Consider the following 25,936-nt stretch of genomic DNA (forward strand, 5'->3'; position numbering starts at 1 on the left):
CTCCTCGGCGATCGTTGTTCTCTTTGTTTTCTTTGTTCTTCTTTTAATAGAAATTCCGTGATCTTTTAAAAAATAAAATAAAATAAAATACAGGTTATTCATGATTTTTTTTTTTTAAAAAAAAGAGATTGTAACGACCTTTTTGGGGGCTGTAATGGCCGTTATGACCCGTATCGTAAAGGTAACGGTGGTGGTTGTTATGACTATCGTTACCGTTACAGAACACCTTGGGCATCACCCAATGGAGCCCATAAAGTATCTTGGTTTATGCTTGGGGCCAATGCGAGTGTAAAACCAATTTGGGATCTGGTGGTGAAAATATTAGAGAAGTTGGCAATGTAGAAGAAATCCAACTTATCACTAGGTGGTTGAATTGTCCTTTAAGTCTACCACTTCTTATTCCGGATTCCCATTTTGGTTGCTAAGAGACTCGAGGATATTCAAAGGGATTTTCTCTGGGAAGGAATAGGAGGCAAATTCCACCTTATGAATTGGACATGATGTAAATGATCTATATCCAAAGTGGGCATCAACATCGTTGTATCTATAAAAATAATTTTGGCCCTCTTTCAAATTGGTGGAGGTTTAGGCATGAGCAAGGCGCTCCATGGAGAGAAGTTATAGCCAGTAAATATGGTAGTACAGAGTAGTAGGAAGAGAAGGAGAGAATGAAGTCTGGTATCCTCAAGTTTGTTTCGCTTCCAAGTTGGCAGTTTTGATACAGTTGCATTAATATTTTGACATCTTGGATTATTCAAGGTTAATATCTATTAGTATTAGTTTTCTACTAACACAAGTGACTTGTTAGGCCTGAAGTGTCCCCCAAGTTTGCCACTTTATATCTGTTAAATGATCTGTTCTTGCAACGATTCTTGTGGAATGCACAATTGACTTGACCTGCACTGAATACATGCCATAGAGTGAAGGACTTATTTTGTATCCCTCTTCTATAGATCAAAAATTAAAAACGTCCATCGGGAGGGTCCCCCTAATGTAGCAAGTGTACACTTGAAGCAATGCATTCTATTTGGTATGCTGAATATTGAGTTCCGTTTGAATTAAGTACCTTGAGGCACCAATTGGAAAAAAAAATAAAATACACCAATGAAGAGTAAGGTTGCCATCACCTTAAAGACAACACTGTAGCATATCCATGTCAAAGGTATTCCTTTGTCAATCGCTGAACTTCTCAATTTAGATGGCAATAGATTGACCTTTTGACCTAAACTGCTCCGAGGCTTACTGGAGAAGCTTCACAGTCAGCTTCTAACACTTCAAAATCTGGAAGTGATAGATGAAGTTCCTCCATCATCTATTGCTTGATCAAGTGGAAGTTTTATACGCTGCCGTAGATCAATCAAATAACCCATTCTTCATGCGTTTGGTCATGGTTGCAAGGTGAAATAACCCACTGCTTTATGTATAAATCAGTTGTAGAATGTTGCCCAACCATGGAAGCTTTTGTACCTCTCCCATGTGTTTCTGAATATTGACCCAATATTCTGAATATTGACCCAATATTCCTTTTATTTTTAAAAAACGATGCTAATATGATCTATATATCAGTGAATATGGCCAACATGAGCAATCTATCACTTGATATGTACTGATCTTTTTAAAAAACTGATACAGGCAATGAGGTGTAGACATCCCACTCAATAGAGTGCTTAGGCTAATGAACCCATTCATCATGGAGTGAGAGTCTTGCATTGCATCAAGGTGAAAGGATTGTAGGCCCAAACCCATACTCAAGTCCAAACCAGCTCGAACCCATGCTCAGGACCAATCCTAAGCCCGAATGTGACCTAAAACTCACCAAAACCCACTCAAACTCAACGGAAAAAACGGAAAGATTCCAGAGCTGTGGGACCCAACCAAGCCTAGGTCTAGGGCCCTCACCCCTTTATTTTTTGATTGATTTTCTTGGATGCGGAAAAACTTTGTCCACTTTGTTTAATTCCTTATATCTTTTCTTTTACCTTTGGGACACAAGTCAACCATTTGCTGAAATTTCAATTATTGGAATCTTGTTCTCCTTGGATAGAGACTGCTATATTACGAATGGAGTAGGGTGCCTAACATCTTCCTATTCTATAACCATGGTCCTTACCCAAGATTTTGGTGAAAAGACCTTTGTGGAGTCTATTTCTTGGAAATCGGAGGGTTTCTTACAATTCAATATTCAGGCAACAACAAGGATTCTAGCGTCCTTGAATTATACAAAGAAAAGGCTAGCAGCGACTCTAAAATTGACACCATAGGCTCTACCTTGTCTGGTAGGTAGGCCTTTATTGATATGTTGACAGAAGGATATTTGAAGCTTTCTTCTCCCATATTCTTCAGAATAGCCTGGACCCCTTGGCCCTTATCTTGCTATAAACTTTAACAATGTTTGCACCATCTCTAGAAACTATATTGCTAAATAACATTTTGTTGAAGATAGTTTTTGTGTTAATGTAAGGTCTCTTTTCAATTAACCTCTTTTACTTTTTAAAGTGTTCAATATGATCTCAGTTTTGGCTAGACACAAGTAACCATAATTCAAAGCTGGGACTCTGATTTGGACTCGGCCCATCACCAGTTGGGATTGACTCAGAAATCAGCGGGTAGACCTAGTAGGCCAAGAAATTAACTTTCTCAATCATATACTTCTTATAAGAATCTATAAATAATAATAAAAAATTATTGTCTCCTCCTCTCTCTTGATCCATCTGTGCTTCGCCCGATTCCAAATGCCTCAATTAGGTCTCAGTTGACTTGGGGGAGTCAGCCCCAAGTCAGATACAATCCAGGTACATCTTAATCTATTCACCCCAGTTGATGACCAGGTAAATTGGGCTCACTCGAGTCCCCGGTTTAGCTGTTGGATTGGCAAACTATGTAAAGTGACATTACAAATAAAACTACCAAAAACTAACCAATGAAAGTTACACAACTCATGTGATCATCCTTGTAAACGTACTTGAGTTTGTTAACCCAAATGTGGTGACAAGCCATTTATGTAATCGCCTTTAATTTAGGGTGCTCTTCCATTGAATTTGATGTGGATTTGATGATTCCAATTTTGCAACTAGATTTCAGGAAAGACCCAAGATCCAGATAAGTAAGATCATAACAAAATGTTTTCTGAAGCTAAAGACTTCCCATGAACAGTTTGTCCACCTATCGTTGAAAATTTTCATGCTTGATATGCTCGTACTATATGCAACTTGATTTTGGCAAAGTAGCCCTAGGGACAACATCAATAATGCTGGCACATTTTGCCTCGGTGCGTCTTTTAGTTGTTCATTGGGGATTAGTTCTTAAAATTGCATTAAGAGATATTCAATGGCCCCTATTCTCCGTCTCGGCTCATCAAAACCCATAGTTCACAGACCTAGACTCTTGACTTAGAATTGACCTCTGACTGGGTGGCTAATGCATCTGGAACCATACATGATGGATCAAAGGATTCCTCAAGGCCACAAAAACTAACCGATAAAAAATCTGCATGATCTAACCATTTAGATTGGCTTGATCAATGATCTAGATTAGATCGATGGTCTGATGATGGATCTGGACATAAGTTGCCTAACTGGATTGTGTGGTTCCACAAATCCAGAGGTTTTATTATTGAATTAGTTGTTACAGACTTACAGTACTGATGGATGATGGCTTGCAGAACAAGTTCCCCTTTGTATTTTTGTTACTTGTTTTATGGGCCACTTTGCATGTATCAAATGATGTTTGAATGATATGAAATTAGTTCCATTTGAAAAGCCTATTGAGGTAGCTTTCAAACGAGCCTGAGATCATGCAATTTCAATAATTTTTGAGTGAGTTATGATCAATTTACATAAACCCTATATGGTTGTGATGGGATTCGAGAATTTTATGGTCATTTTTAGTAGTTTAGTTTAATAGATGGTTAGGATTAGAATTAATGGTTGGCGAGGATGATATTAGGGATCCTCTTGCTTTAAGAAAGAGCATATATGCATGTAAAGACTATTTGCTGAATAGTTATGATAGAATAAAAAAGTTCTTTTTTTTTTTGGAAATGTATTGCTGGCATTCTGGCATGTATGGCCTGCATAAAATAAGACCAGGGATTATTATGATTACTAGCATAGTGGCTGGTAGGCTGTTGGTCTTGAAAAGAGCATATTTATTTTTATTTTCTACCGCGTCCGCGGAGAATTTATGGTTTGATCTTGATGGAAAATTTATGTATTCGAATAATATATATATATATATATATAATTCTTTTTCCAATTTGGTTGTGTCAACGACTCTATGGGTCAACCAGGCGGGTTAGAAGCTATTTTTTTATTTATTATTATTTTTTTTTAAATTATATATTATTATAAAAAGGTATACATGGTAAATGAAAATTTATTATGTCTTCTTCCTTTTCTTCTCCTTCTCCTCCTCGACCACCTCCTCTAATTCGTTTGAGCGCAACATGTGCGGGTAATGGTTGACTTGCGCAAGTCAAGCCTATTTTAGATGCAGTCTGGGTGCATCTCGATCCATTCACTGAATTGTTACTTGGCCGAGTGGACTTGCTCGACTCTCGAGTCAACCTGCTTGGTGGACTGTCAAAACTACTACTTCATTTGCCTTTTACATCTAATTATCTGTTCCCAACCAACTAAAGGGCTCTGAGGTGTTAACTTCATGCAAGGTTCTCATAGAGTCATCTTGATCATCGAAACTGACTGGGGTGATTTGGCTTTCTCGGTCCAAAGCAGCATTGCACATTTTTGTTTCGACTTCATCACTTTCTCAGTTGACATAATCTGTACCTTGATGTTGAGGTACCTATATCTCCTTTACCTGTCAAAGATGCCCCTGAGACAAAAATCTCTTATCTGGTCTCCCTATCTCTGACCTTTCACGCCACCCTACTGATGTGATCCTATCCCATCTTCAACCCCTGCAGATCGAGTTGGAACATAAGCTCAGTTGGTACTACTTTTTAATCTCATCACTGACATGCACAAGAGAAATTTCTTCTCACCAACCTTTTAAGTTACAACTTGGATCATACACTCCATTTCACATTAGGCTCTCTTTACCCATGGCCATGCCTATTTGTAATCATATCTATTAGGCCTGAAGTTTCAAAGAGTGATGCACTAAAAAGTTGCACATGCATGACCAGATCCTTCTGTAGCTCGAAGAAAGGATAAGAGAAGCTAAGATCAATTTTTCTTCTTGTTTGAAAGCTTTAATAGAGGACTAAGATCTTGACAAACAACTAGCATGAGGAGTATTTAATGATTGAGCTTCCAATGTCATCTTTCAAGAATTACAGTTCTTTCTCCACACATCCTTTCTTAAGTGTCGTTTACTTGGGCCTGTATCGAAAGTTACACCCACCATCAAGTGGCAGCAAAAACTACTTTGAATTGAAGCATTAGTATCCCTAATAAGTCCCTCTTCTATCCATTCTTCCTCACCAATCATAAATCATTTGGGCTAGGCCAAACTCATTGTTTACATGAATTTTTATTGATATTGGTTGGCATTGATTTCCGATAGAGATTCATAAACATTGCTTTTTTACATATGGCAGTGGAGATGGGAGAAGTCATGGTGGTGCTTATAACCGTGGTAGCCGTTCTGGTTGTAGAGATTTAGGCGTAGGTTGCTTTGGAGGAAGAAATAATTGGGGATGTTGTGGTACATACTTCAATGGTAGCTGTGGTCTTGGTAGTTGGTAGTGCACTCATTGTGGTCTTAGTAGCTTTTAACTTGTATCTTTCGTCTTATGGCATTATTCACCAAACTTGATGTGCACACATCACAACAAATGAGGTAGTTGAACGCAGTGTTTTAAATAGCAGTAGCGTGATGTGTAGCGCTTAGCCCTCTATAGCGTGTAGCGTAAATATGCGTGTAGTGTAAGCTACACGATACTTCTATTTTTTAATTTAAAAACAGGACAAATATAATAAATAGTGGAAAAAAAAGAAAAAAAATAAAAATGCCTAAAAGATGATTCATTTTATCAATTTTAAGCATGTTCAAAAAAGTTATTAGTTATCATTTATCAAAAGCCAATCCACATATATATGCAAAATTAAATAATTATCACATCAACAACTTTCTAAGCAAACCACTTTAATTAATAATGTCTAATTGAAATCAAGGAATCCTAAATTGGTTACGTATCGGCCACAACGGCCGATATGTAATGGTAACGGTGGAGCCCGTTACGCGATACGGGGGCGTAACGGGCGATGGGCCGATTTTGCAACTGTAACGGCCGTTATGGGCCCGTTACGGGCGTAACGGCCATTACTGGCCTGTAACGGCTAGCCCATAACGATCATATAACGGTCACTTTTTTTTTTTTTTTTCATTTTAAGCTATGTTTTTGCTGTTTTTTTGAAACCTCTTGCTTCCAAACTGTTTTTCAATCCTTCTACTACTATTTTCGACCAATCTTGGCTTAGTATTTGAGATAAAAACACATTATATTACGGATTTTCTTGAATCGAAGCTCGGTGGGCCATTTTTCAAAAATTCGTCAAAAATAGGTATTTATACTTTTATTTTATTTTATTTTATATGTTTTGCTGTTTTAATTATAGAATATGATGTGTTAATCATAGTAGAACATGTTAATGTGCATTTTACAGATTTGTGATATCATTTTATATTTTTTTATATTTTTTCTATTTACGCAATAATTTTGGCCTTTTTTTTTTAAAATTCGAAAAATCATTTTTTAATATATGTTTTGCTGTTTTATCATACAATATGATGTGTTAATCATAGTTGAACATGTTAATGTGTATTTTACAGATTTGCGGTGTCATTCTATATATTTTTATATTTTTTCTATTTACGTAGTAATTTTGGCCTTTTTTTAAAAATTCGAAAAATCATTTTTAATGTATGTTTTGCTGTTTTAATCATACAATATGATGTATTAATCATAGTAGAACATGTTAATGTGCATTTTACAGATTTGTGGTGTCATTTTATATTTTTTTCTATTTACGCAATAATTTTGGTTATTTTTTTAATTCGAAAAATCATTTTTTAATGTATGTTTTGCTGTTTTAATCATACAATATGATGTGTTAATCATAGTAGAACATGATAATGTGCATTTTACAGATTTGTGGTGTCATTTTATAGTTTTTTTTTTATATTTTCGAATTAGTGACTTTATGTTTTTATTTGCTTATATTGGACAGGTTTTGGAGCTTCTTAGGGTTTAGTTAGAACATAAAATCATCTTTATTGACATAAGTCATACACTCATTCTCATATCTAATCTATATCTAATTATCTAGTATATACTTAAACCTAAAGAAATGTCTGGGTCTGGCTAACAACAAGTGAGGATATTGGATGACAACATTGTGAGAGGGTTGGTGGTACTAGGCACCAAATGAAGTGCAAGTATTGTGATAGAATAGTGACTGGTGGAATTACCCATCTCAAACAACATTTGTCACATCGAAAGGGTCAAGTTGCGGCATGTTTTAGAGTACCGAAAGAAATAATGCTTTTAATGCAAGCTAGTCTAGATGAGTCGAAGGGTAAACGTGCTGCTGTACAAAAGAAGAAAGATGATGTTTTGGATGCAGCTCGACAGGAGGTGTTTGGTCCTGAATATATGGGCGTTCATGATGAAGATATTATTGATTCTGACCAAGATTCAGATCGGGAAGTAACTATAGCTAGGAGAGCTTGCGTCTAGCTCGTGAAGAGGAAGAACGTTGCCGCATGTTTGGCACGCATGAGTTAGTATGTGATTGGGGGGGGGGGGGGGGGTAGGTTTGGTGGGTTACGACGTGTGTTTGAGAGCCGACGATAGGTTTGGTGGGTTACGACGTGTGTTTGGGAGCCGACGACAGACATCTTCACGTGATGCCCCTATACGTTTGGATGAAGAAGTAAATGAGCCTAGGAGACCTTCTATTGATCCAATCTTGTAGAATCAACTAAACAAAAGAAGATAAGACAAATGTGGAGTAGAACTTTTGTTGAGAAATTAGGTAGAGCAACAGCAAAGTTATTTATACATGCCAACATACCTCATAACGCGGCCAATTCTCCATATTAGCAGGTGGTAATTGATGCAGTAGCAGAAGCAGGTGAAAGAATAAAAGCTCTCACGACTAAGGAGATTAGGGGAAAATGGACAGATGCAGAGTATGCGGATGTGAAAGTATACGTGGCTACCTTTAAACCTGTATGGCAAGCCAGAGGATGCACGATCATGTGTGATGGTTGGACTGGCCCTACCAGACGCAGCATGATCAACTTCATGGTGTACTGCCACTCAGGAACTATATACCACAAGTCAATTGATGCCTCAGAGGCAACAAAAAATTCTAATTATATTAATGGACTAATAGATAAAGTTGTGGACGAGATTGGAGGAGAATATAGTGCAGATTGTGACAGATAATGAAGCATCATATAAGCTTGCAGGACATGTTGATGAATAAGAGAAAACATCTTTTTTGGTCACCATATGCTGCCCACTGTATTGATCTTATATTGGAAGATATTGGGAAGAAGAATGTCAAGGAAATGGTCGAAAGGGCAAGAGAAGTGACGACGTTTATTTACAACCATAATCAAGTAGTCGCAATAATGAGAAAGTTCACGAAAGGACGAGAGTTGTTGAGGCCTGCAGCGACTAGATTCGTAATAAACTTTATAGCATTAGAGAGTTTATTCCAGCATAGGGGAGAGTTGAGTGAGATGTTCGCTTCTCGAGAATGGCTCAACACAAAACATGGGCAGAAGACATCAGGGAACCGGTTGAAGTTGTGAACACCATACGGGACAACAAATATTGGAAGAGGGTCAAGTCGATTCTAAAGGTGATGGAGCCACTAATGAGGGTACTCCGTCTTGTTGAAATCGACGAAACACCTACCATGGGCTTCCTATACGATGCCATGGATAAGGCAAAGTTGGCAATTCAACGTGATTGCAGAAGCTGGGAGTCTTATTGGAGGATGATCGACAGGAGATGGACAAGACAACTCCATCACAATCTTCATGCAACAGGTTAGTATCTAAATCCTAGGTATAGATATGCCCAATCATTTGTTGAGGATGACGAAGTTCGTGTCGGGCTAAAAAATGTGATAAAGAGATTAGAGCCTAACTTAGATATGCAAATAAAGGCGTTGAATGAATTAGATACATTTGGAAATTGCCTTGGTAGCTTTGGATATGCTCTTGTACGGCATGCAGTATATAGGTTGCAATCGGCCGAATGGTGGATTAATTTCGGAGAGAGTACGAAGGCTCTCCAAAAAATTGCAGTAAAAGTTTTAAGCCAGACAACATCTTCATCTAGCTGCGAAAGGAATTGGAGTTGTTTTGTGCTTATTCATTCAAAGAATATGAATAGATTGCAGACTAGAACATTAGATAGACTTGTCTTCATGCATTAGAATATAAAATTAAGAATGCGACGACATCACAGGAGCATTACAGCTGTCGATGACGGAGACTACTGTCCAATAAACTTGGACAATATTTATGATGAGGATGACCCGCTTCTACCTTGGTTGGAAACAAGGGAAAAACAAATTGAAGAGGATAGTGAAGAATTGGAAATTGATGACCTAAAAATACGTAGAGCGCAACAAGAGAGTCGTGCAGATGTGTTGGACCCAGTAAAAGGGGTAGTGTTTATGCCAAGTACGGGTACGGCTCAAGATCAACAAAAGAGTACGAGCAGTGGTAGCGTGACCGTGTTGGATGATGGTGACGATGACCCCCCTGCCCCTAGTGTTGACACTTCTGGTGTTGCTCAGCGCCCTATACAGCTATCTACAGATCGCGATGCCGATGAAAATCGACGAGTTAGTACACGAGGTCGGACTTATGAGTGTACCGAGTCACGATATAGCCAGCAGGAGGAGGGTACATCTAGTGGTGCACCGGGTCCGGGAGGTCCGGAACATTAGCAGGCTCATGGTCTTGGTTGTTATGATGGATATTCTTATGATCAATTGGATTATGATTATGGTGGTTATACTGAGCCTGTTCCATCACATTCATGTTGGAGTAGTCCTCCCGATCAATATCCATATGATTATAGATATCCAGATCCAAATCCAAGTTACTCATCACAGTAGACACTCTCAATCTTAAGATTCTCAACAACCTGAGTATGGGCACCAGTATGGCTATTCGGCGGGCACTTGTGGATATCCTTACTCGGGGTCAGAGTTGTTGACTAGTCAAGATCAGTTATCCTCTGGTTTCGTTGATCTAATATTTTCTTTTGGCACTGGATATTATGGATATGCAACACCTACACCTATTGGACAGCCTCAGCCTGATGGTGACGATGACGATGATGTGGAGGTCGAGCAACCACAAAAAAACAGATTTTCATTTTGGTGGTGACATGTGATTATGAGTATATATTTGTATTAAGGTAAGTATTTGCAGCAGACAACTCACAACAGTATTATTGCAAGAAGCCAAACACACACTTGACACTGCCGAACTTGTATTTAAAATAGTTTCCCTGACAACCAATCAAGTAATCCTTGATCAAGTTACAGGGGAGTATATCAGACACTACTAATTTTTTTTAATAATATTCTTGACTTGAGGATGACAGGTCATAGACAGGAATCACAGTCACGTGCACAGGTATGTTCAAGAAATTCCTCAAAAATAATTGCAAACACCTAATGTAAGATATTTTCATATTACATTCATTCTAATATATCTATCATTGATAGTAGATAGTTAGAAAATTAAATATATGAATTTTGTAGTCAAATTCAGGTTATCTGGTTCATAAATTCATCGGACAGTCCAATACAACTTCTCACCAAAGAGTGGACCGTTACACCACCATAAACATTTCCAATTTATAAATGAATGCATATTTGGAATGCTTAGAATATTCCGGATTTAATCCATATTTTTTCATATTTTTTTTGGCAATTTTTTTTTTTTTTTTTTGCACCATTACGGGCCGTTACGCCCTCATATCGCCGTTACGTCCCCGTATCCGTATCGGTTTCGGAGAGCACCATTACGCCAACCGATACCGATACGGGACACCTTGAATTGAAACCACAAGTCACAATTATGAAAAGAAATAAAATTCCCATAGGTTAAAAGTATCAAGTACAATACAAGTGTCACATTCCTCAACATTAGAAACAAAGAAAATGTGAAAAAATAATTAAAAAACTAAAATAGTAAAAAAATACATTGTAGCTTACTCTACAAATGCTATGCGCTACGTAGCTGTAGCGTGCACTACGTAGTTGTAGTGTACGCTATAGGGGATTTACGCTATTTGGGACGCTACGTTGCGCTATGGCCACACTACGCTACGTAGCATACGCTACCGCTACGCTATGGGCACTATTTGAAACACTGGTTGAACGTAAGAAACATCATTTACTTGAGGTTGCTATGGCATTGTTATTGAATATGAGTGTTTTGAAAATATTTTAGAGTAATGTAGTCTTAACTGCATGCTATGTAATAAATCAGATGCCTTTTTCTGTCTTTTATAGAAAATCACTTCTCTATCTTTTGTTCTCAAATTCCTACATTCTTTATTCCTCTAAAAGTTTTTGGTTGCGTGTGTTTCGTATATCAGCTCGATCATGTTCGTGACAAGTTTGAACCGAAAGGCTATCAAGTGTATTATTCAAGAGCTTGGTTCAACAAGTTTAGTAATGCAGTATTCGAATTTGTAATGAAACGTAGTTAGGTCGACCATTCCGTTTTTGTAAGGCGAAGTGAGATAGGCACGATTGTGTAGGTTGTATATGTGGATGATATCATTGTCGTAGGTAGTGATATAGTGGTAGCCAACTTGAAGGAATTTTTACAGCAACACTTTTATACGAAGGGCTTGGGCAGTCTTCAGTACTTCTTGAGCATTGAGGTGTCAACATTAATCTGTTACAACAAGAATACGTGATGGATTTATTGGAGAGGACAAGTCTTCTAGGATTCAGGCCCATCAGAACTCCCATGGATTTAAATAAGAAACTTAGTGTGGATCAAGGGGAATTGGTTGATTATCTAGGAAGATATCATTGACTGGTTGGAAAGTCAATATATCTAACGATTACCCGACCTGATATTACATATCCAGTCAGCATAGTTAGTCGATTTATGCAGCTCAGCGAGTTCCTCATAGGGAGGCTGTGTTTTGTATCCTTAGCTGTTTAAAGGAAGCACCTTGTCATTTTATTACCTATAAGCAGAATGGCCATCTTTGTGTAGAAGGATATTCTGATACAAACTGGTTGGTTCTCCATTTGACAGATGATCTACTGACTGGCTACTGCACTTTTGTAGGTGATAATCTAGTTACATGGAAAAGTAAGAAGCAGAGTATAGTGGGTCGTTCAAGTGTTCAGGCTGAATACAGGGCAATGGCCCATTCAACAGGTGAACTCATTTGGATTAGAATGTTAATATGTGAGTTTGGATTTATGATTGATACTCCCATGAGGCTGTGTAACGATAATCAAGCAACTTCTGATATTGTCAACAGCCCTGACTATTATGAGAGAACTAAGCACATTGAGGTCAAATGCTACTTCGTCAAGGAGAAGGTTGCTACTAAGGAAATTTGCATGCCGCCTGTCAAGTCTCAGGACTAACTGACAGGCATGTTCACAATAGCCTTGGGTTGTACTAAAGTAGATCGTATATTTGTCAAGCTGCACATTCATGATATGTATGCTTCAGCTTGAAGGGGAGTATTTCTTTTTTGAAGATTGAATATTTTATCAAGGGAGTGAAAGCAACTCAAAAACAGAAGCAAACAAAGAGACAACAAGACAAAAAACCAAAAACAACAAATTAAAAAACCTAAGAGAAGCTAATCATCTCTAAACAACCACAAACAGGAAGAAAGAAAGCCTCACAGACCCTCAAAACCAAAGAGAGATGCAAACCTGAAGCTAATCCAGCTAATGAGATATTAGTGCGGGATCTGCAGGGATGAGAGCAGCCTCCCAATCTTTGATATCGCGGAAAACCAAGCTAGCAACTGTGGAGGAAGAAGCAAAAATATCACGGAAGCAACGATTATTCTTCTCCTTCCAAAGCTCCCAGACGATGGCCATCATTGCCAAACGCCAAGCTGAGGTATACCCTCTACCGACTCTGGAGGCGTGCCAAGCAAAGAGCAAATTGATGACCGAACTAGGCATCACCCAATCAACATGTAATTTGGACAAGATCGAGTACCACTTCTTAGGCAAAAGGGCAATGCAGGAAAAGTTGGCTGATGGACTCGCCATTGGGAAGGATCAACCCTCTATGTTGAAGATTGTCAACTTTGAGGGTTCTTCTCCGGGCAAGGATCTAGAGAAAGGCAACAACTTTGGGTGGACCCCCATAGGACCAGAAGAAGCCTAGGAACCAGCCCAAAGGGGGAGGATTTCCATGGATGATCTGGAGAAAGGATCTGCAAGAGAATGAGCTGGAAGGAGACTGCGACCAATCTATGGAGTCAGCTGACTTGGAGTAGGGGTGAATGCCTTGGAGAAGGTTTAGAAGCTCTAGAAATTCATTAGTTTCATTGTCCGTGAGAGCTCTCCTGCAAGGAGGGCACCAAACTCATGATCCAGCAATAGAGAAAGAATTAGCAACTGAAGAGGATAAATCCAAACTGATACTTACCAGACCTGGGAAGAGTGAGGCCAAAGGCCTATGAAGAATCCACTGGTCTAGCTAGAATATGATTCTGGATCCATCCCTTAGACTAAACGGAACTCCTTTTGGGATGGAAGGCTTGAGGCAAGAGATAGCTTTCCAGACAGGAAGCTCTATATAGGGAGGTTGATTTGGAGAATCGACCTCCCCCCTTGAAAGCCATATTTAGAAGACAAGAAAATTCTCCACAAAGAGCCTTCCTCCCTAGCAAAACGGCAAAGCCATTTGCTAAGGAGGGAGGAATTAATGGCCGAAAGCTCTCTGGATCCAGCCCCTCCTATGTGGTTTGCAAACCTCAGACAAAGAGAGGTGGTGAAATTTATTGTTGTCCGAGTTACCATTCCATAAAAGTCTCTTTGGAGTTTGTCAATCCTATTAATGATAGACTTAGGGCAATGAAATAAGGTGAGAAAGTAAGAGGGGAGATTAGATAAGGCCGTTTTGATGAGACTGATTCACTCCCTCATGGATAGGTAATGGGCTTTCTAGGGGGAAAATCTTTCTTTCTTCTTTCAATGACAGAGTCCCAGAGATGATTGGCAAACGTGCCAATACATAGTGGGAGATGAAGGGGAGTGTTACAGCCAGTGTTCGAAATATCAGTATCGCACGATGTATCGCACCCTTGGGATACAGATACGTATTGGTTATCGCACGGGATATATCGTTTGTATCGTATAGTTTATCGCACTTTTTGGGAAACATGGGGAAACGTTGAGAAAATGGTTGAATTTTTTAATAAAACTTTGGGGATTGTTAAAAAGGCCCCTAATATACACTTAAATCATAACATCTCAAAAAAAAGATGCACATAATAAATTTTCTTTCTATAGGGTCCTTCGCTATGCGATGTTTAACTGAACTAATGCAATTATATTTAAATTGAATGCATGATACTTATAAACATATCATAGTCATGTATGAAAACACAACCAATTCATTGAAAAGCAAAAGAAGAACTGAATAAGTAAAATTTGAGAAATATACATATTAATGATGGGGACTAATTGTGGTCTAGACCCACATGGATAAGTTGAGATTCCACATATAATATTATATTAGTACTTGTTAGGCCCCATCTTGGGGCATGTGCTGTATATCCATGACACTCATCCATTTTGTCATATTATTTTAAGGAATGGTCCATAGAGCACCATCCACACGTACAGTTGTTCATGCATGCAACAGTACCACATGTAAAGATGCCAGATACCCTAAGCATACTGAGTAAATTCTGTGGGGCCACCTTCATTCATGCATTTTATCCAACCCGTTCATCCATTTCACCATATAATTTGAAGTTTTTAGCCAAAAAATGAAGCTTATTAAAAAATCAAGTGGACCACACCAAGGCAACGGTGTGAATTGAATGTCTACCATTGAAACCCTTATTGGGGTCACAGATTCTCCGCTACCATCTGTGGTGGGTCCAGCTGATCTTTAACGGTGGGCCCCACGAATTGTTTAACAGTGAAAATCATATTCTCCGCTGCCATCTGTGGTGTGGTCCAGCTGATCTTTCGATATGATTCATTTGTTGGATAATGCTCTAATATGATCTCTAAAAAAAGATGAACGGTGTAGATATAATAAATACATCACTGTGGGGCCCATGTAACTTTGATCTCCTTTGAACCGTTTGTACAGCTCGAGCTCGAGGAGCATTAGTGCTCGTCTTCGCACGACACGTACCTGGACGTGGATTGCGTCCTACCCCTGCCCATCTCGAGCCCCGAACGGGCAGTTCTGTGGGTGGGCCCATCGTGCTGTATCTGTACATCCAAGCCGTCAATCCCTTTTGCTCGTATCATTTTAAGGCTTGAACACAAAAATGAGGTAGATCCAACGATCAAGTGGACCACACCAAATACCAAATAATAAGCTTGGTTGCATTAAATGCAAGAGTGTGTGGTCCATTTTAGCGTTGAATCTGCCTCATTTTTGTTTTCATGCTTAAAATAATCTGAGAAAAAGGGATGGACAGCTTAGATGAAGGGAACAAACAAAAAATCAGCTTGATCCAAAACTTTAATGGCCCCTAAAATGTTTTTAATGGTCGACGCTCATTCAACACTCTTTCCTGTAATGTGGTCCACTTGAGATTTAGATCTACATCATTGTTTATGTCATGCCTTAAAATATTATTTCAAAATTAATGGATGGTGTGGATACAACACATTACCGTGGGACCCACAGAACTTGGTGACACTACTTTTGCCATTGTGCAGTGAGTAACTCATTGCGCTTAGCGTACTGTGTAAACTCATGTGAGGTCCACCGTGATTTATGTATTTTATCGTCTCCGTCCATCCATTTTACCAGATAATATTAGGGCTTCAGCCCAAAAATAAACCATATACAATGTTTAAATGGCCCACACCTTACAAAACAGTTGAATTGAACATCCACCGTTGAAAATTTCTTGAGGGCCATAGAAGTCTTAGATGATTGGATCAATCTTAAATTCGTATTTTCCCTTCATCCACGTTTGTATGATCTTATTAACGGTTTGGATACCGATAAACATCACTGCAGGGCCCATAAATATTTCAACGGTGGAAATCAGTATCACCACTGTTTCCTGATCAACTAAAATTTCTAAGTTTTGGGATCAACCCCTTAATTTATATGGGAAAACGAATGAACGGCGTGGATAGACTACATACATTAAAAGTGGGCCCAACTGAGTTTACTGAGTACGATAAGAGTGTGCTCAGTAAACCACCACGCAGCCGATCCCCTTTTCACCCCTCTCGCGCCCATCTCCTTCATTTTCCCTCTCCTTCACGCAGCGAGGATTTCGGAGGATGATTTCTCGTTCCGTTTCCTCAATTCGGCCTGATTTCTCGCCAAATCTCCGAGAAATCCGCACAGGCACGCTCCAATCAGCAAAGAAAGAGGGAAATTGAAGAAAATAGCCAGAAAAAATCGAAGAAAGAGGGATACAGATGCTTGCCTGTTGAATGGCCCACCTCTGATCACTGCCACAGCCTACGGCTACAAGTACTCTCCGATTTCTCTCTCTCTCTCTCTCTCTCTCTCTCTCTCTTTTCTAATTCATTTTTTTTTTATTGTCCACAACCCCGAGTGTCCGTGAGTCTGGTTGGCGATTTCTGACAATAATGGAGGAAAAAATACCGCAATATCGCACGATGTGGGTTGCATCGGTGATATCGACGATATATAGTGTGATATCGCACGATATATTGTGCGATATCTGAATTTTGGGATTTTTGGTATCTTCCGGGGGTTATCGGACGAGTGTTGTCTCGCTGGGGGCCGATGACGATAATATCAGCCGATATATCGGCCGATAGTATCGATATTTCGAACACTGGTTACAGCCATATCTTTCTCATTGGACTCACTTATCGTCAGTAATTTAATATCTTTTCTCTCCTCTCATTCTTGCTTTCCTTTCTTCCTCTTTTTCTGCTCTCTCTCTCTCTCTCTCAATCACATCCACAATACCCAAACTTCAAGCAGTCTTTGAGATCTGGGCTTTAGGGTATTGCCATCTTTATCGTTATTGTTGTTGGTGGTGGATTTTTGCTTATGGAACTTCAAATTTTGGTGAAAAATTGACTAAGAAATGATTGCAACTTCCAGGGAGGAATCTCAATTATTTTAAGAATAATTGCAGATCTCTTAGATGGATGTTATTTTGTTCTTCAGTTCATCCTTTTGCCTCAAATTTTAAACCAACTAGCAAGGAACGTGCCATGCACAGCTGCACACACTAAAAGACATTGAACACATGCCAGTGTAGAAAGTTCGTCTAAGATCCAAACCGTTCAATGGTGGCCTCCATGGTGCATGTCTCATGGCCCAAAAGTTATGATCCTCAAGGTCGCACACATGTATGCAGAGAGGAAGTGTAGTGATACCCAGTTTGTGTGAGATGTACAGAGCATTTTGTGCATACATCTAATGCAGCACATTTATCTAGAATGATATTAGGCCATTCATAAGTGGAAAGAATCATGGGGTGGTTCATTACATGGGGCCATATCTCTGTGTGTCCCTTGGAATTGTCCCCAGTTGAACAGAAAATCTTTTTGTTTCCAAGCAATTACTATCCACTGAGAGGGGGTGAAAGTAGTTTATTTCATCATCACCATCATCTACACCTTATCCCAAGTAATTGGGGTCAGCAACATGAATCCTTTTCCGCCATTCCATTCTATAAAAGGCGGGGAACGCCCTAGCATGAGTTTGGAATGTCATATTGTTCTTATTCATGTTGGAAGTTTTGGTGTGAGTTTGATGCCGACTGCCAACCTGAGGCGACCCTCCTTTGTCAGGGTTGGGGACTAGCAACGAGAGCATAAAACTCCCACAGGTGGAATGTAATAGACTATTACATAGGTTGATTACAATCAGGCGCTATCTAATAGACTATTACATAGGTTGCTTAACATTAACGAGTTAATAGTAGGTTATTGTTGAATTGAATTTAGTAAAAGAAAAAAGGATCAAAATTAGGCAGAGAAGAAAAAAGAGAGTGGAGAGGGATGCCACGTATATTGTTCCGTCTGAAGGAATTGAGCTTTCATATGTTAGATGTTGCCTAGAACACCAAACCCCTTAGGTTTCTGTTCCATAATGCAAGATACATGTTATGGTTAATTTGCGATCTTTTTCCCGACCCCAAATTATGGTCCTATGCCCTTATTATTGATTTGATTATCATCTAAATTTATATATTTAGAGTATAGAGATTAATACCTGTCTATGCAATAGTAGGCATATCATATGATATAATGCATGTAGTCATTTGTATTTATAGCTATATTCTGTATACCAGTAGTATCTACTGGACTGATCCACGTGACCCTACCCCTAGTGTACTACATATTAGAGGAAGTAGCACACTGCATCTGTTCCGGACTTCCTGTACCACATACTGGAGTGAGCTGGTGTCCACATAACCTTATGTAAACTATTGGTAGGTGCTTAAGGCTGATCCTGTCATTGCATGAGAGATTTTGATGTTGCTATGGATCATATGGTGTATCATTGCTGTATGGTACATAATATCATATGTGGTGAAAACGACATATATCAATTTTCATATGTGGTGATAACAACATATATCAATATTCATACCAAGATCCCAAGTCTTCATAGGCTGCCGTTTAAAACCACCTGCTCAAACCTGATTTGCACTGTTTATGTAGTTTTCATCACCACCATCACCATTGCCATCTCCCAGTTACTTGGTTTGGCTTTGTGGATCATGTTTCACCAATTCTTCTCTAAGCCCCTATCATCTGTAAGTGAAAAAGCCTGCATCTCTCGTTTCAATTCCTGGACCCTAGTCCTTTTAGATTCCCTCCTCCTTTCAGATCATTTAACCACAATCAAACTTCCCCTTCATCACCAATTTTCATCTGAAGCAATCTAGGATTAGTCATATGCTGAAATGATGGCGAGCTTCTTGAGATGGTTCAGTCATATGCTGACTGGAGAGTTTCTGTGAGGGGAGATAAGACGAAGGTTGAAGGTTCTGTAAAGAGGATGAGCAGAAGACCTTAAAAGAACCTAGATCAAGGTGGCGAGGAAGGATGTGAAGGCTTGTCACTTGCTGAGAAAGGGCCTTAGATAGGAATGGGTGTTAAAACAAGATTTGAAAGGCTTAACCTCATTATGATGACTATCTAGAAGACTGAGTCCTTTCTTTTCTTGATCTTTGCTCCACCGCCCCCTCTCAGAGCTTCATGGCATGATTCATAGAATTGATCCTCTTATAACTGGTGCAGCTTTGGGTATCTACTTTGTTTCTGTAAATAGGTGACATGATGCTTTGTCCATTCACTTGGCATTTTGTCTGCAAAATTTTGACAAAAAGGCTTGTTAGCCAAACCATCCAAATTTTCAGTATCCTCCACACTTAAAATGATATATTATCTGACAGACGCCATCACTTTTCCTTTTTCTCATTCTTATTAGAGTGACCCTCCTTACCCTTGCATTAAAGCACAAGACCCAAGTCTTCACATAACAGTCTCTGAAAGTAGCATCCTTAACTCTCCTATTCTCACTGCATTTCACCAAGACCGTCTGCATGTTTACAGAAATCTTTATCTACCTCTACAGTCGTTAACCTCATACAACACATTTTTTGCCTTTTTTTATTATTTGTACTATTTACATGTTCAAAATAATCTCATCTTGAATCCTTGATCCATTTTATTAGATGTGTTGCTTTTCCAAAGAGATGAGAAAATTTGTTGTGCTTGAGAAGGGACCTTTTCACTTTTGAGGAACTGAAATGGGCCTTTAGATATGTGTGGAAAATTTAATTAGTGAAATATGAAAAGCATAGTGAACAGAAGCTAGGTTTCTTTTCATGAGTATGAATCTTGGAAAACAATATTAGGATTGAAGTGCATTAACTGTTTTTATTTTATTTTTATTTTTTATTTCTCCTTTTCAGGCAAGGCAATTTGTGCAAGAACTGCAAGCGCCCGGGACATTATGCTAGAGAGTGCCATAATGTGGCTGTCTGTAACAACTGTGGGCTCCCTGGGTAAGGAAGTATCATCTTTTTGCCGCTAGTAACTGGATTCCACACGATGTACAAGCACTCGTATACATATCCACTTTCCCTGTAGCCAAGGTGTCATCAAGATGCTATGGTCTTTTCACTGAAATCGTTGCCTGGTTATTCCTCAATGTTTTTGGGCCTCCTAACCAATCCATTCCATCCTCATCAATCCAGACTTCCCAAGCACAAAATGCCCCTTTCACTGTAGAATGTGAAGTTCCCAATGTTGCGTTCATCAATTATTTCTCATCCTTTACCTACTGAGAAGAAGAAATCATCCATTCCATTTATTTAGTTCTCCTTTTGTCGCATTACCTTTGTTCGCTTTCTGGGTGTCAGCATTAATTCTCATGCTCTTGCGTCAAGCATTCTTTTGCGGACAAGGCTTTGGTATGATTGTTTGCTACTACCATTTTCAATAGGCGGGTGCCTTTTCCTCCTGGACCTTCCACACCAGTACATAAATCCAGACCATTCAAAATTTAGGGCTGATTATGGACAAAACATAGCCCAAAGAAAGCATACGGATCAAGTGGGCCCCAACCATCAAATCAATGGTTAGAAGTAATATGCTCAATGGCTCAAATTTATTGGGTGCAACCATATGCGTAAGATTGTCCAATTGGTGTAATTTTTTGGCTGTGCTCCCTCACAATGGGGCCCATGTTTTTGATACACGAACGTATGGTATGTGTTAGTGCCATTTTGGAAATGGTGGTGAACTATTACCATAGCGTGGAGTCCTTTTGTTGCCCAGTTTAGGTCTTCCGTTCAACTTCTTCACGTTCTTGCCCAGAATTCTGTCAGTATTTCACCTGCCCTTTCTTTATTGTTAGATTCTCCTTTTTTGTTTATCAAAAAATTATTTTTAGGCTAGGCACCTCATGCCAGAGTGCACTAAATACTCGCTTTGCGATCAAACAACTCAGCTCGCACAAAATCCCTGCAATCCACCTGTATTTGTGATTAGAATCTCGAATCCTGCTTAGTCTATCCATTTGTTTTGACCAGGCACATCGCATTGGAGTGCACTACCAAGTCAATATGTTGGAATTGTAGAGAGCCTGGGCACATGGCCAGCGATTGCCCAAATGAAGGCATCTGTCATACTTGTGGCAAGGCGGGCCATCTTGCCAAACACTGCTCAGCCCCAGAGCTGCCACCTGGGGATCTGAGTCTCTGTAATAACTGCTACAAGCAAGGGCATATTGCCGCTGACTGTACAAATGAGAAGGCCTGCAACAACTGTAGAAAGACGGGGCACTTGGCACGTGACTGTCAGAATGAGCCCATCTGCAACTTGTGCAATATTTCTGGACATGTTGCCAGGGAGTGCCCCAAGACCGAGGTGTTTGGAGAGAGGGGTGGCGGGGGCCGTATCAGCAGTTACCGAGAAGTGGTATGCCGGACATGCAATCAAGTTGGCCATATGAGCAGGGACTGTATGGGCCCCATGACAATCTGCCGCAACTGCGGAGGCCGAGGTCACTTTGCGTTCGAGTGCCCGTCTGGGAGGTTTATAGACCGTGCGCCCCGAAGGTATTAATGCGGGCAACTGGCAGGTCATCTGGCTTGAGGTGATAGTCATTTGGACTCATAGGAGTTGGGCATTGCTGCTTCCTTTTTAATGGATATTTTCATCGATCATTTGCTTCATTGGAGTCCTTTTGATGTTGAAAGTCAATGGAAGGTCAGTGGGGGCGGCGGCGGCCGAGTCCTCCTGACACCCACTAGCTTTTTCCTCATTTGTTCTCACTATTTCTCATGACTGCAAGTTATTTACAAGTTTGAAGGTGTCATAATGCTCATGTCCTCACTATTGAATTAATAGGCACGGTTCTGCTACTGTGCTTCAGGGATGTAGGTCTAATGTTCTCATGAGACGTGTGTTATCACTATGTCATCTGGACCATTGATCTGATGGGCCTCTCCTCTGGGTGGCCCTTAATGCTGAAAAAAAAGGATGAGAACTCTCTGAATTGGAAGATCCTAACAGGTCAGATTGGTGGTCTACAGATGGTTGCGGAAAAATATTTCAAAAAGTTGAAGATCAGTTGGTGGCCAAAGATTGGGTGGCTGTGTTCGTACAAACTTTGGAGCATTGCCCATCACCAGTCTGGATTCTTGAATGGCTAGATTTTGGGGGCAAGGTCCGGGACGCTAGGTATATTGGTGCAGGACTGTTAATTCATTGTGGAGTTTAAGAAGAAGAAACAGTACACGAGTTAATGCATACAAGTCTTTTAAGTTAAATAGCCAATAACTCAGATTTGACCCAAACCTCTTGTTAATGGGCATTTATTTGTTCAATTTGGACCAATGACTGCATTATCTGTACAGTTTCTATGTCCAGCTTGGTGGGCCCAAAGGTCATCTTGAAGCTCCACAAGCAGTATCTTTCACTTACCACCCAGCAATGTTCTCATTATGATTCTTTCTAGGTACTTATCCTCAAAGCTTTTGTTTATTTATTTATTTAACGTGGCCACACCATCACACGCTAAGAATTTCATGTGCAGATCTTGTACTGCATTTGTAGGGCTGTTCACAGGTTGGGTCCTATAGTTCCTGGACCAGGCCCAATTTAGTTAGGTTCTTGCTGTGTCCAGGCCTTGTTTTTGAGGACCCTGTTCCACATTTGATCCTGTTTGGGTACAGGTCTGGGACCTTGGTCTCATGTCAAGTACATGTTGAATAATGGCATTTACTTGATTGATACGCGACCGGTGTGAACAGGCTCTTAGATGTTTCTAGGCCAACTTCATTTTCTTGCCAGAATAATTAATAGATAATTAGTATCTGATGTTTATTAAGATAACTGGACCTAACCAAAGGTCCAAGATGGACCCCACCTGAACTCGACCAGATCACTTCTTCCAACTGGCTCCTAAACCGCAGATCCCGACCTGATCCCATTTCTTACGGGTTCGAGAAATTGGAACCAAACCTCTTAAAATGAAGTCGGGTCCGTCAGATACTCACAGGTCCGGTACTTGTTGACAGGCCCTATACCCATTTGAGGCATCAATTGGCTAGTGGTTGATGGTGTCAGTTTGACCTCCAGCCTGCCCCCCTGAAGGCTGCTGATGGGTACTAGTACCGTTTGGATACCACTAAATATGTTTACCTTTTCTACTTAACAGCAGTAGTTAAGTAACTTATTTCAGATAAGTAAGTTTAGAGAGTCATGAGGAGAGACTAAAGAAAGGAGAAGCTGATAAGTATGTTGTTTAAAAAACATACTTATCTGCTTAGTGAGTAGAAACTAAGATAAGCTACTTGATGCATGATGCATAAGTTGCTTATCTTTAAGTAACTCACAATCCAAACACTCCCTTAGAGACCTGGTCTGGTCCTTAGGGTATGAGGTACTTAATTAGAACTGTATTTAATTGCCAATTAACACTATGGGCCTGTTTGATTTTTCAGCTCAATTGACCACGTAAATGGGTAATAATTATTTACTTGGTAATTACCGCATCTTTCCTAAGGCAGATGTGGCAACTTACTTTTTTAACACTTAAATTGAAAATTTTACTGAATCAATGTGGGGCCCATCGTGATGTATGTGATCTATTCACATTGCTCCTTTGTTATGCCAGCTGAATTTAGGGTATGAGCAAAATAATGAGGTAGATCCAAATCTCAAGTGGATCACACCATAGGAAACAACGGGAATTGAACGCCTACCATTAAAAACTTCTTAGGGCCCTTAAAAGTTTTGGATCAAGCTGATATTTGTGTTTTCCCATTATCCATGTCTGTGTGACCCTATGAATGGATTAGATGATGAAAAAAACCTCAATGTGGGTCTAGTGAATGAAACAATTTTTGACCATGGACGAATTACAGCCAATGTTTCCTTTCGTGTGGGCCATTAGAGCGTTGGATTTGCCTCATTTTTCGGTTCATGCTCCAAAATATTCTAATAAAATAGATGGATTGTGCCGATATATCATATACATTACGGTGGGGGTCCACATATTTAAGTCAACACCTTTAAATGGATTTTGGAGATGGAATTACTCTCACATTTTCAAAATGGGGTGAAAAAGTAATAATTACTTATTTACTAGGATTTACATGTATCATGGAAAATCAAACAGATCCTAAGGGTTTGTGCGATTCACCAAGAAAGTCGAGTTGTTGAATCTCCAATCTCTAACTTTTAAGAAGAATTGCTAATGAGGAAAACTTTGATACTCTGGTAGCCTGTGGGGAATGATAGACAGGTATTTATAAAGTACTTAGATATTGCATGCGTGGTATGAATTAAAGCGGGCAGTTTATGTCCACAAGTCTAGATATATCATAAACCAAAAATTACACTTGCGCTTATTTGATTATTTTACTAATGGATTTGTCGACAGTTATAAGATGGTATTTTTTCAGCAAGTGTCCAAGAATCAGAGGTTAGGATTGTGCAAACAATCTGATTTTTAGACTGACCGGGCAACAGTGAGTTCACTAAAAATTGGGTCAAATTTTATGCCCCACGTATATGTAGACACTCCACCCGTTGACAAAGGAAACCTATTTTACTTAATCCGAACCACCCAACGAAGCCTATTTTGGGAACACCAAAGCCTATCCTAGTCCTATGCCTTGGACAAAAACAAAAAAACAAGGATGCCGGTAGAAATCCCGAAATTTAAGTTGGTAGGGCAGATCCAATTTCTGCTTCAACCTGTTGAGCTTGAATCTCACTGTTCCCATGAATAGGGGAAGCCTAGGGCTTTGAATAAAGCCAACACATCCGCTGGCGGGAATCTGATTACAGTTGGATTCTCACATGCACTTCTATAAAAGGAGACCCCTCCCCATTTGAAGGGCCAGTTGGCAGAAAAGGGAGTAAGATCTGGAGGAAGGGAGGGGAGAAGTGATTCTAGTAGTTATGGGAGAGAGGGGGAGAGAGGGGCTTAAATTTTCCAAACTTTGACACCCACTCCAATGTCACAATGGTTCATGTAATTAAACGGAGAGTAGATGGCTCACAGTGAAGTGTCAACTGACAGTGGGGTGTACTAACAAGCTAACGGAAAAAAAAAAAAAACAACGGAGAGTAGATTTGAAACTAGAGAAATCCGATTATATCAAGTCTCTCATTTCCCTTCTCACATCTCCCAGCATGCAACAATCCATTTTACTTTCCAATTAAAATATTTCTCCTCCTACACCCCCTTGTACTTTATTTTAGTTTGTTTTGCAATAAATACTTTCTCAGTTATGATTAATGTCGAACACTACATCTCCATACTGATGATCGTAATTGAGTTGATTTAACTTCATTTTTCTATAACTAAATAATCCCACAAAATTTCTAAATCTTATAAAGTAGAGACTCCACATTAGTGCAGGTAGTGAATGGTGTTTAACTACTTCATTCTCCATCACCAAAGCCCTTAGGATCTTCAGACATAGATCAATTGCATGAGTCCTTCAAGTCGGAAGTCTTTGATTCTTATGATATGATCAGCTAGTGGCTACTCCGAGTCTAAATCATACCATTTCTTAGTCAACATCACAAAAATAATAATAAATAAATAAAAATAAAATCACAAAACGAGAGATCTCGCTCCCTGTCTAGTACAAGTGTCAACGGATTTGGGGTCTCCATTAGGGATAAATTAGCCACCAGCTAGGCTCGACTCGAAACGTGGGATTTTTGCAACTCTTTGAGATTTTCGGTTATAGTCCTTTTAC

The 25,936-nt window shown here is 39.5% G+C and overlaps 1 protein-coding gene across 1 annotated transcript in view; it reads left to right on the forward strand.

Annotated features, from left to right (window-relative positions):
- Positions 1-22,154, forward strand: part of LOC131230389 (zinc finger protein GIS2-like) — a 36,796-nt gene extending 14,642 nt beyond the window's left edge. Inside the window, exons 3-4 of the mRNA XM_058226289.1 lie at positions 20,123-20,215; positions 21,245-22,154. Of these exons, the coding sequence (XP_058082272.1) occupies positions 20,123-20,215; positions 21,245-21,779 (628 nt within the window). The 3' untranslated portion in view covers positions 21,780-22,154. The remainder of the gene's footprint in view (positions 1-20,122; positions 20,216-21,244) is intronic.
- Positions 22,155-25,936: the final 3,782 nt, after the last annotated feature.

The sequence above is a fragment of the Magnolia sinica genome, chromosome 17 (genome assembly GCF_029962835.1).
Source record: "Magnolia sinica isolate HGM2019 chromosome 17, MsV1, whole genome shotgun sequence".
Lineage (NCBI taxonomy): Eukaryota > Viridiplantae > Streptophyta > Magnoliopsida > Magnoliales > Magnoliaceae > Magnolia > Magnolia sinica.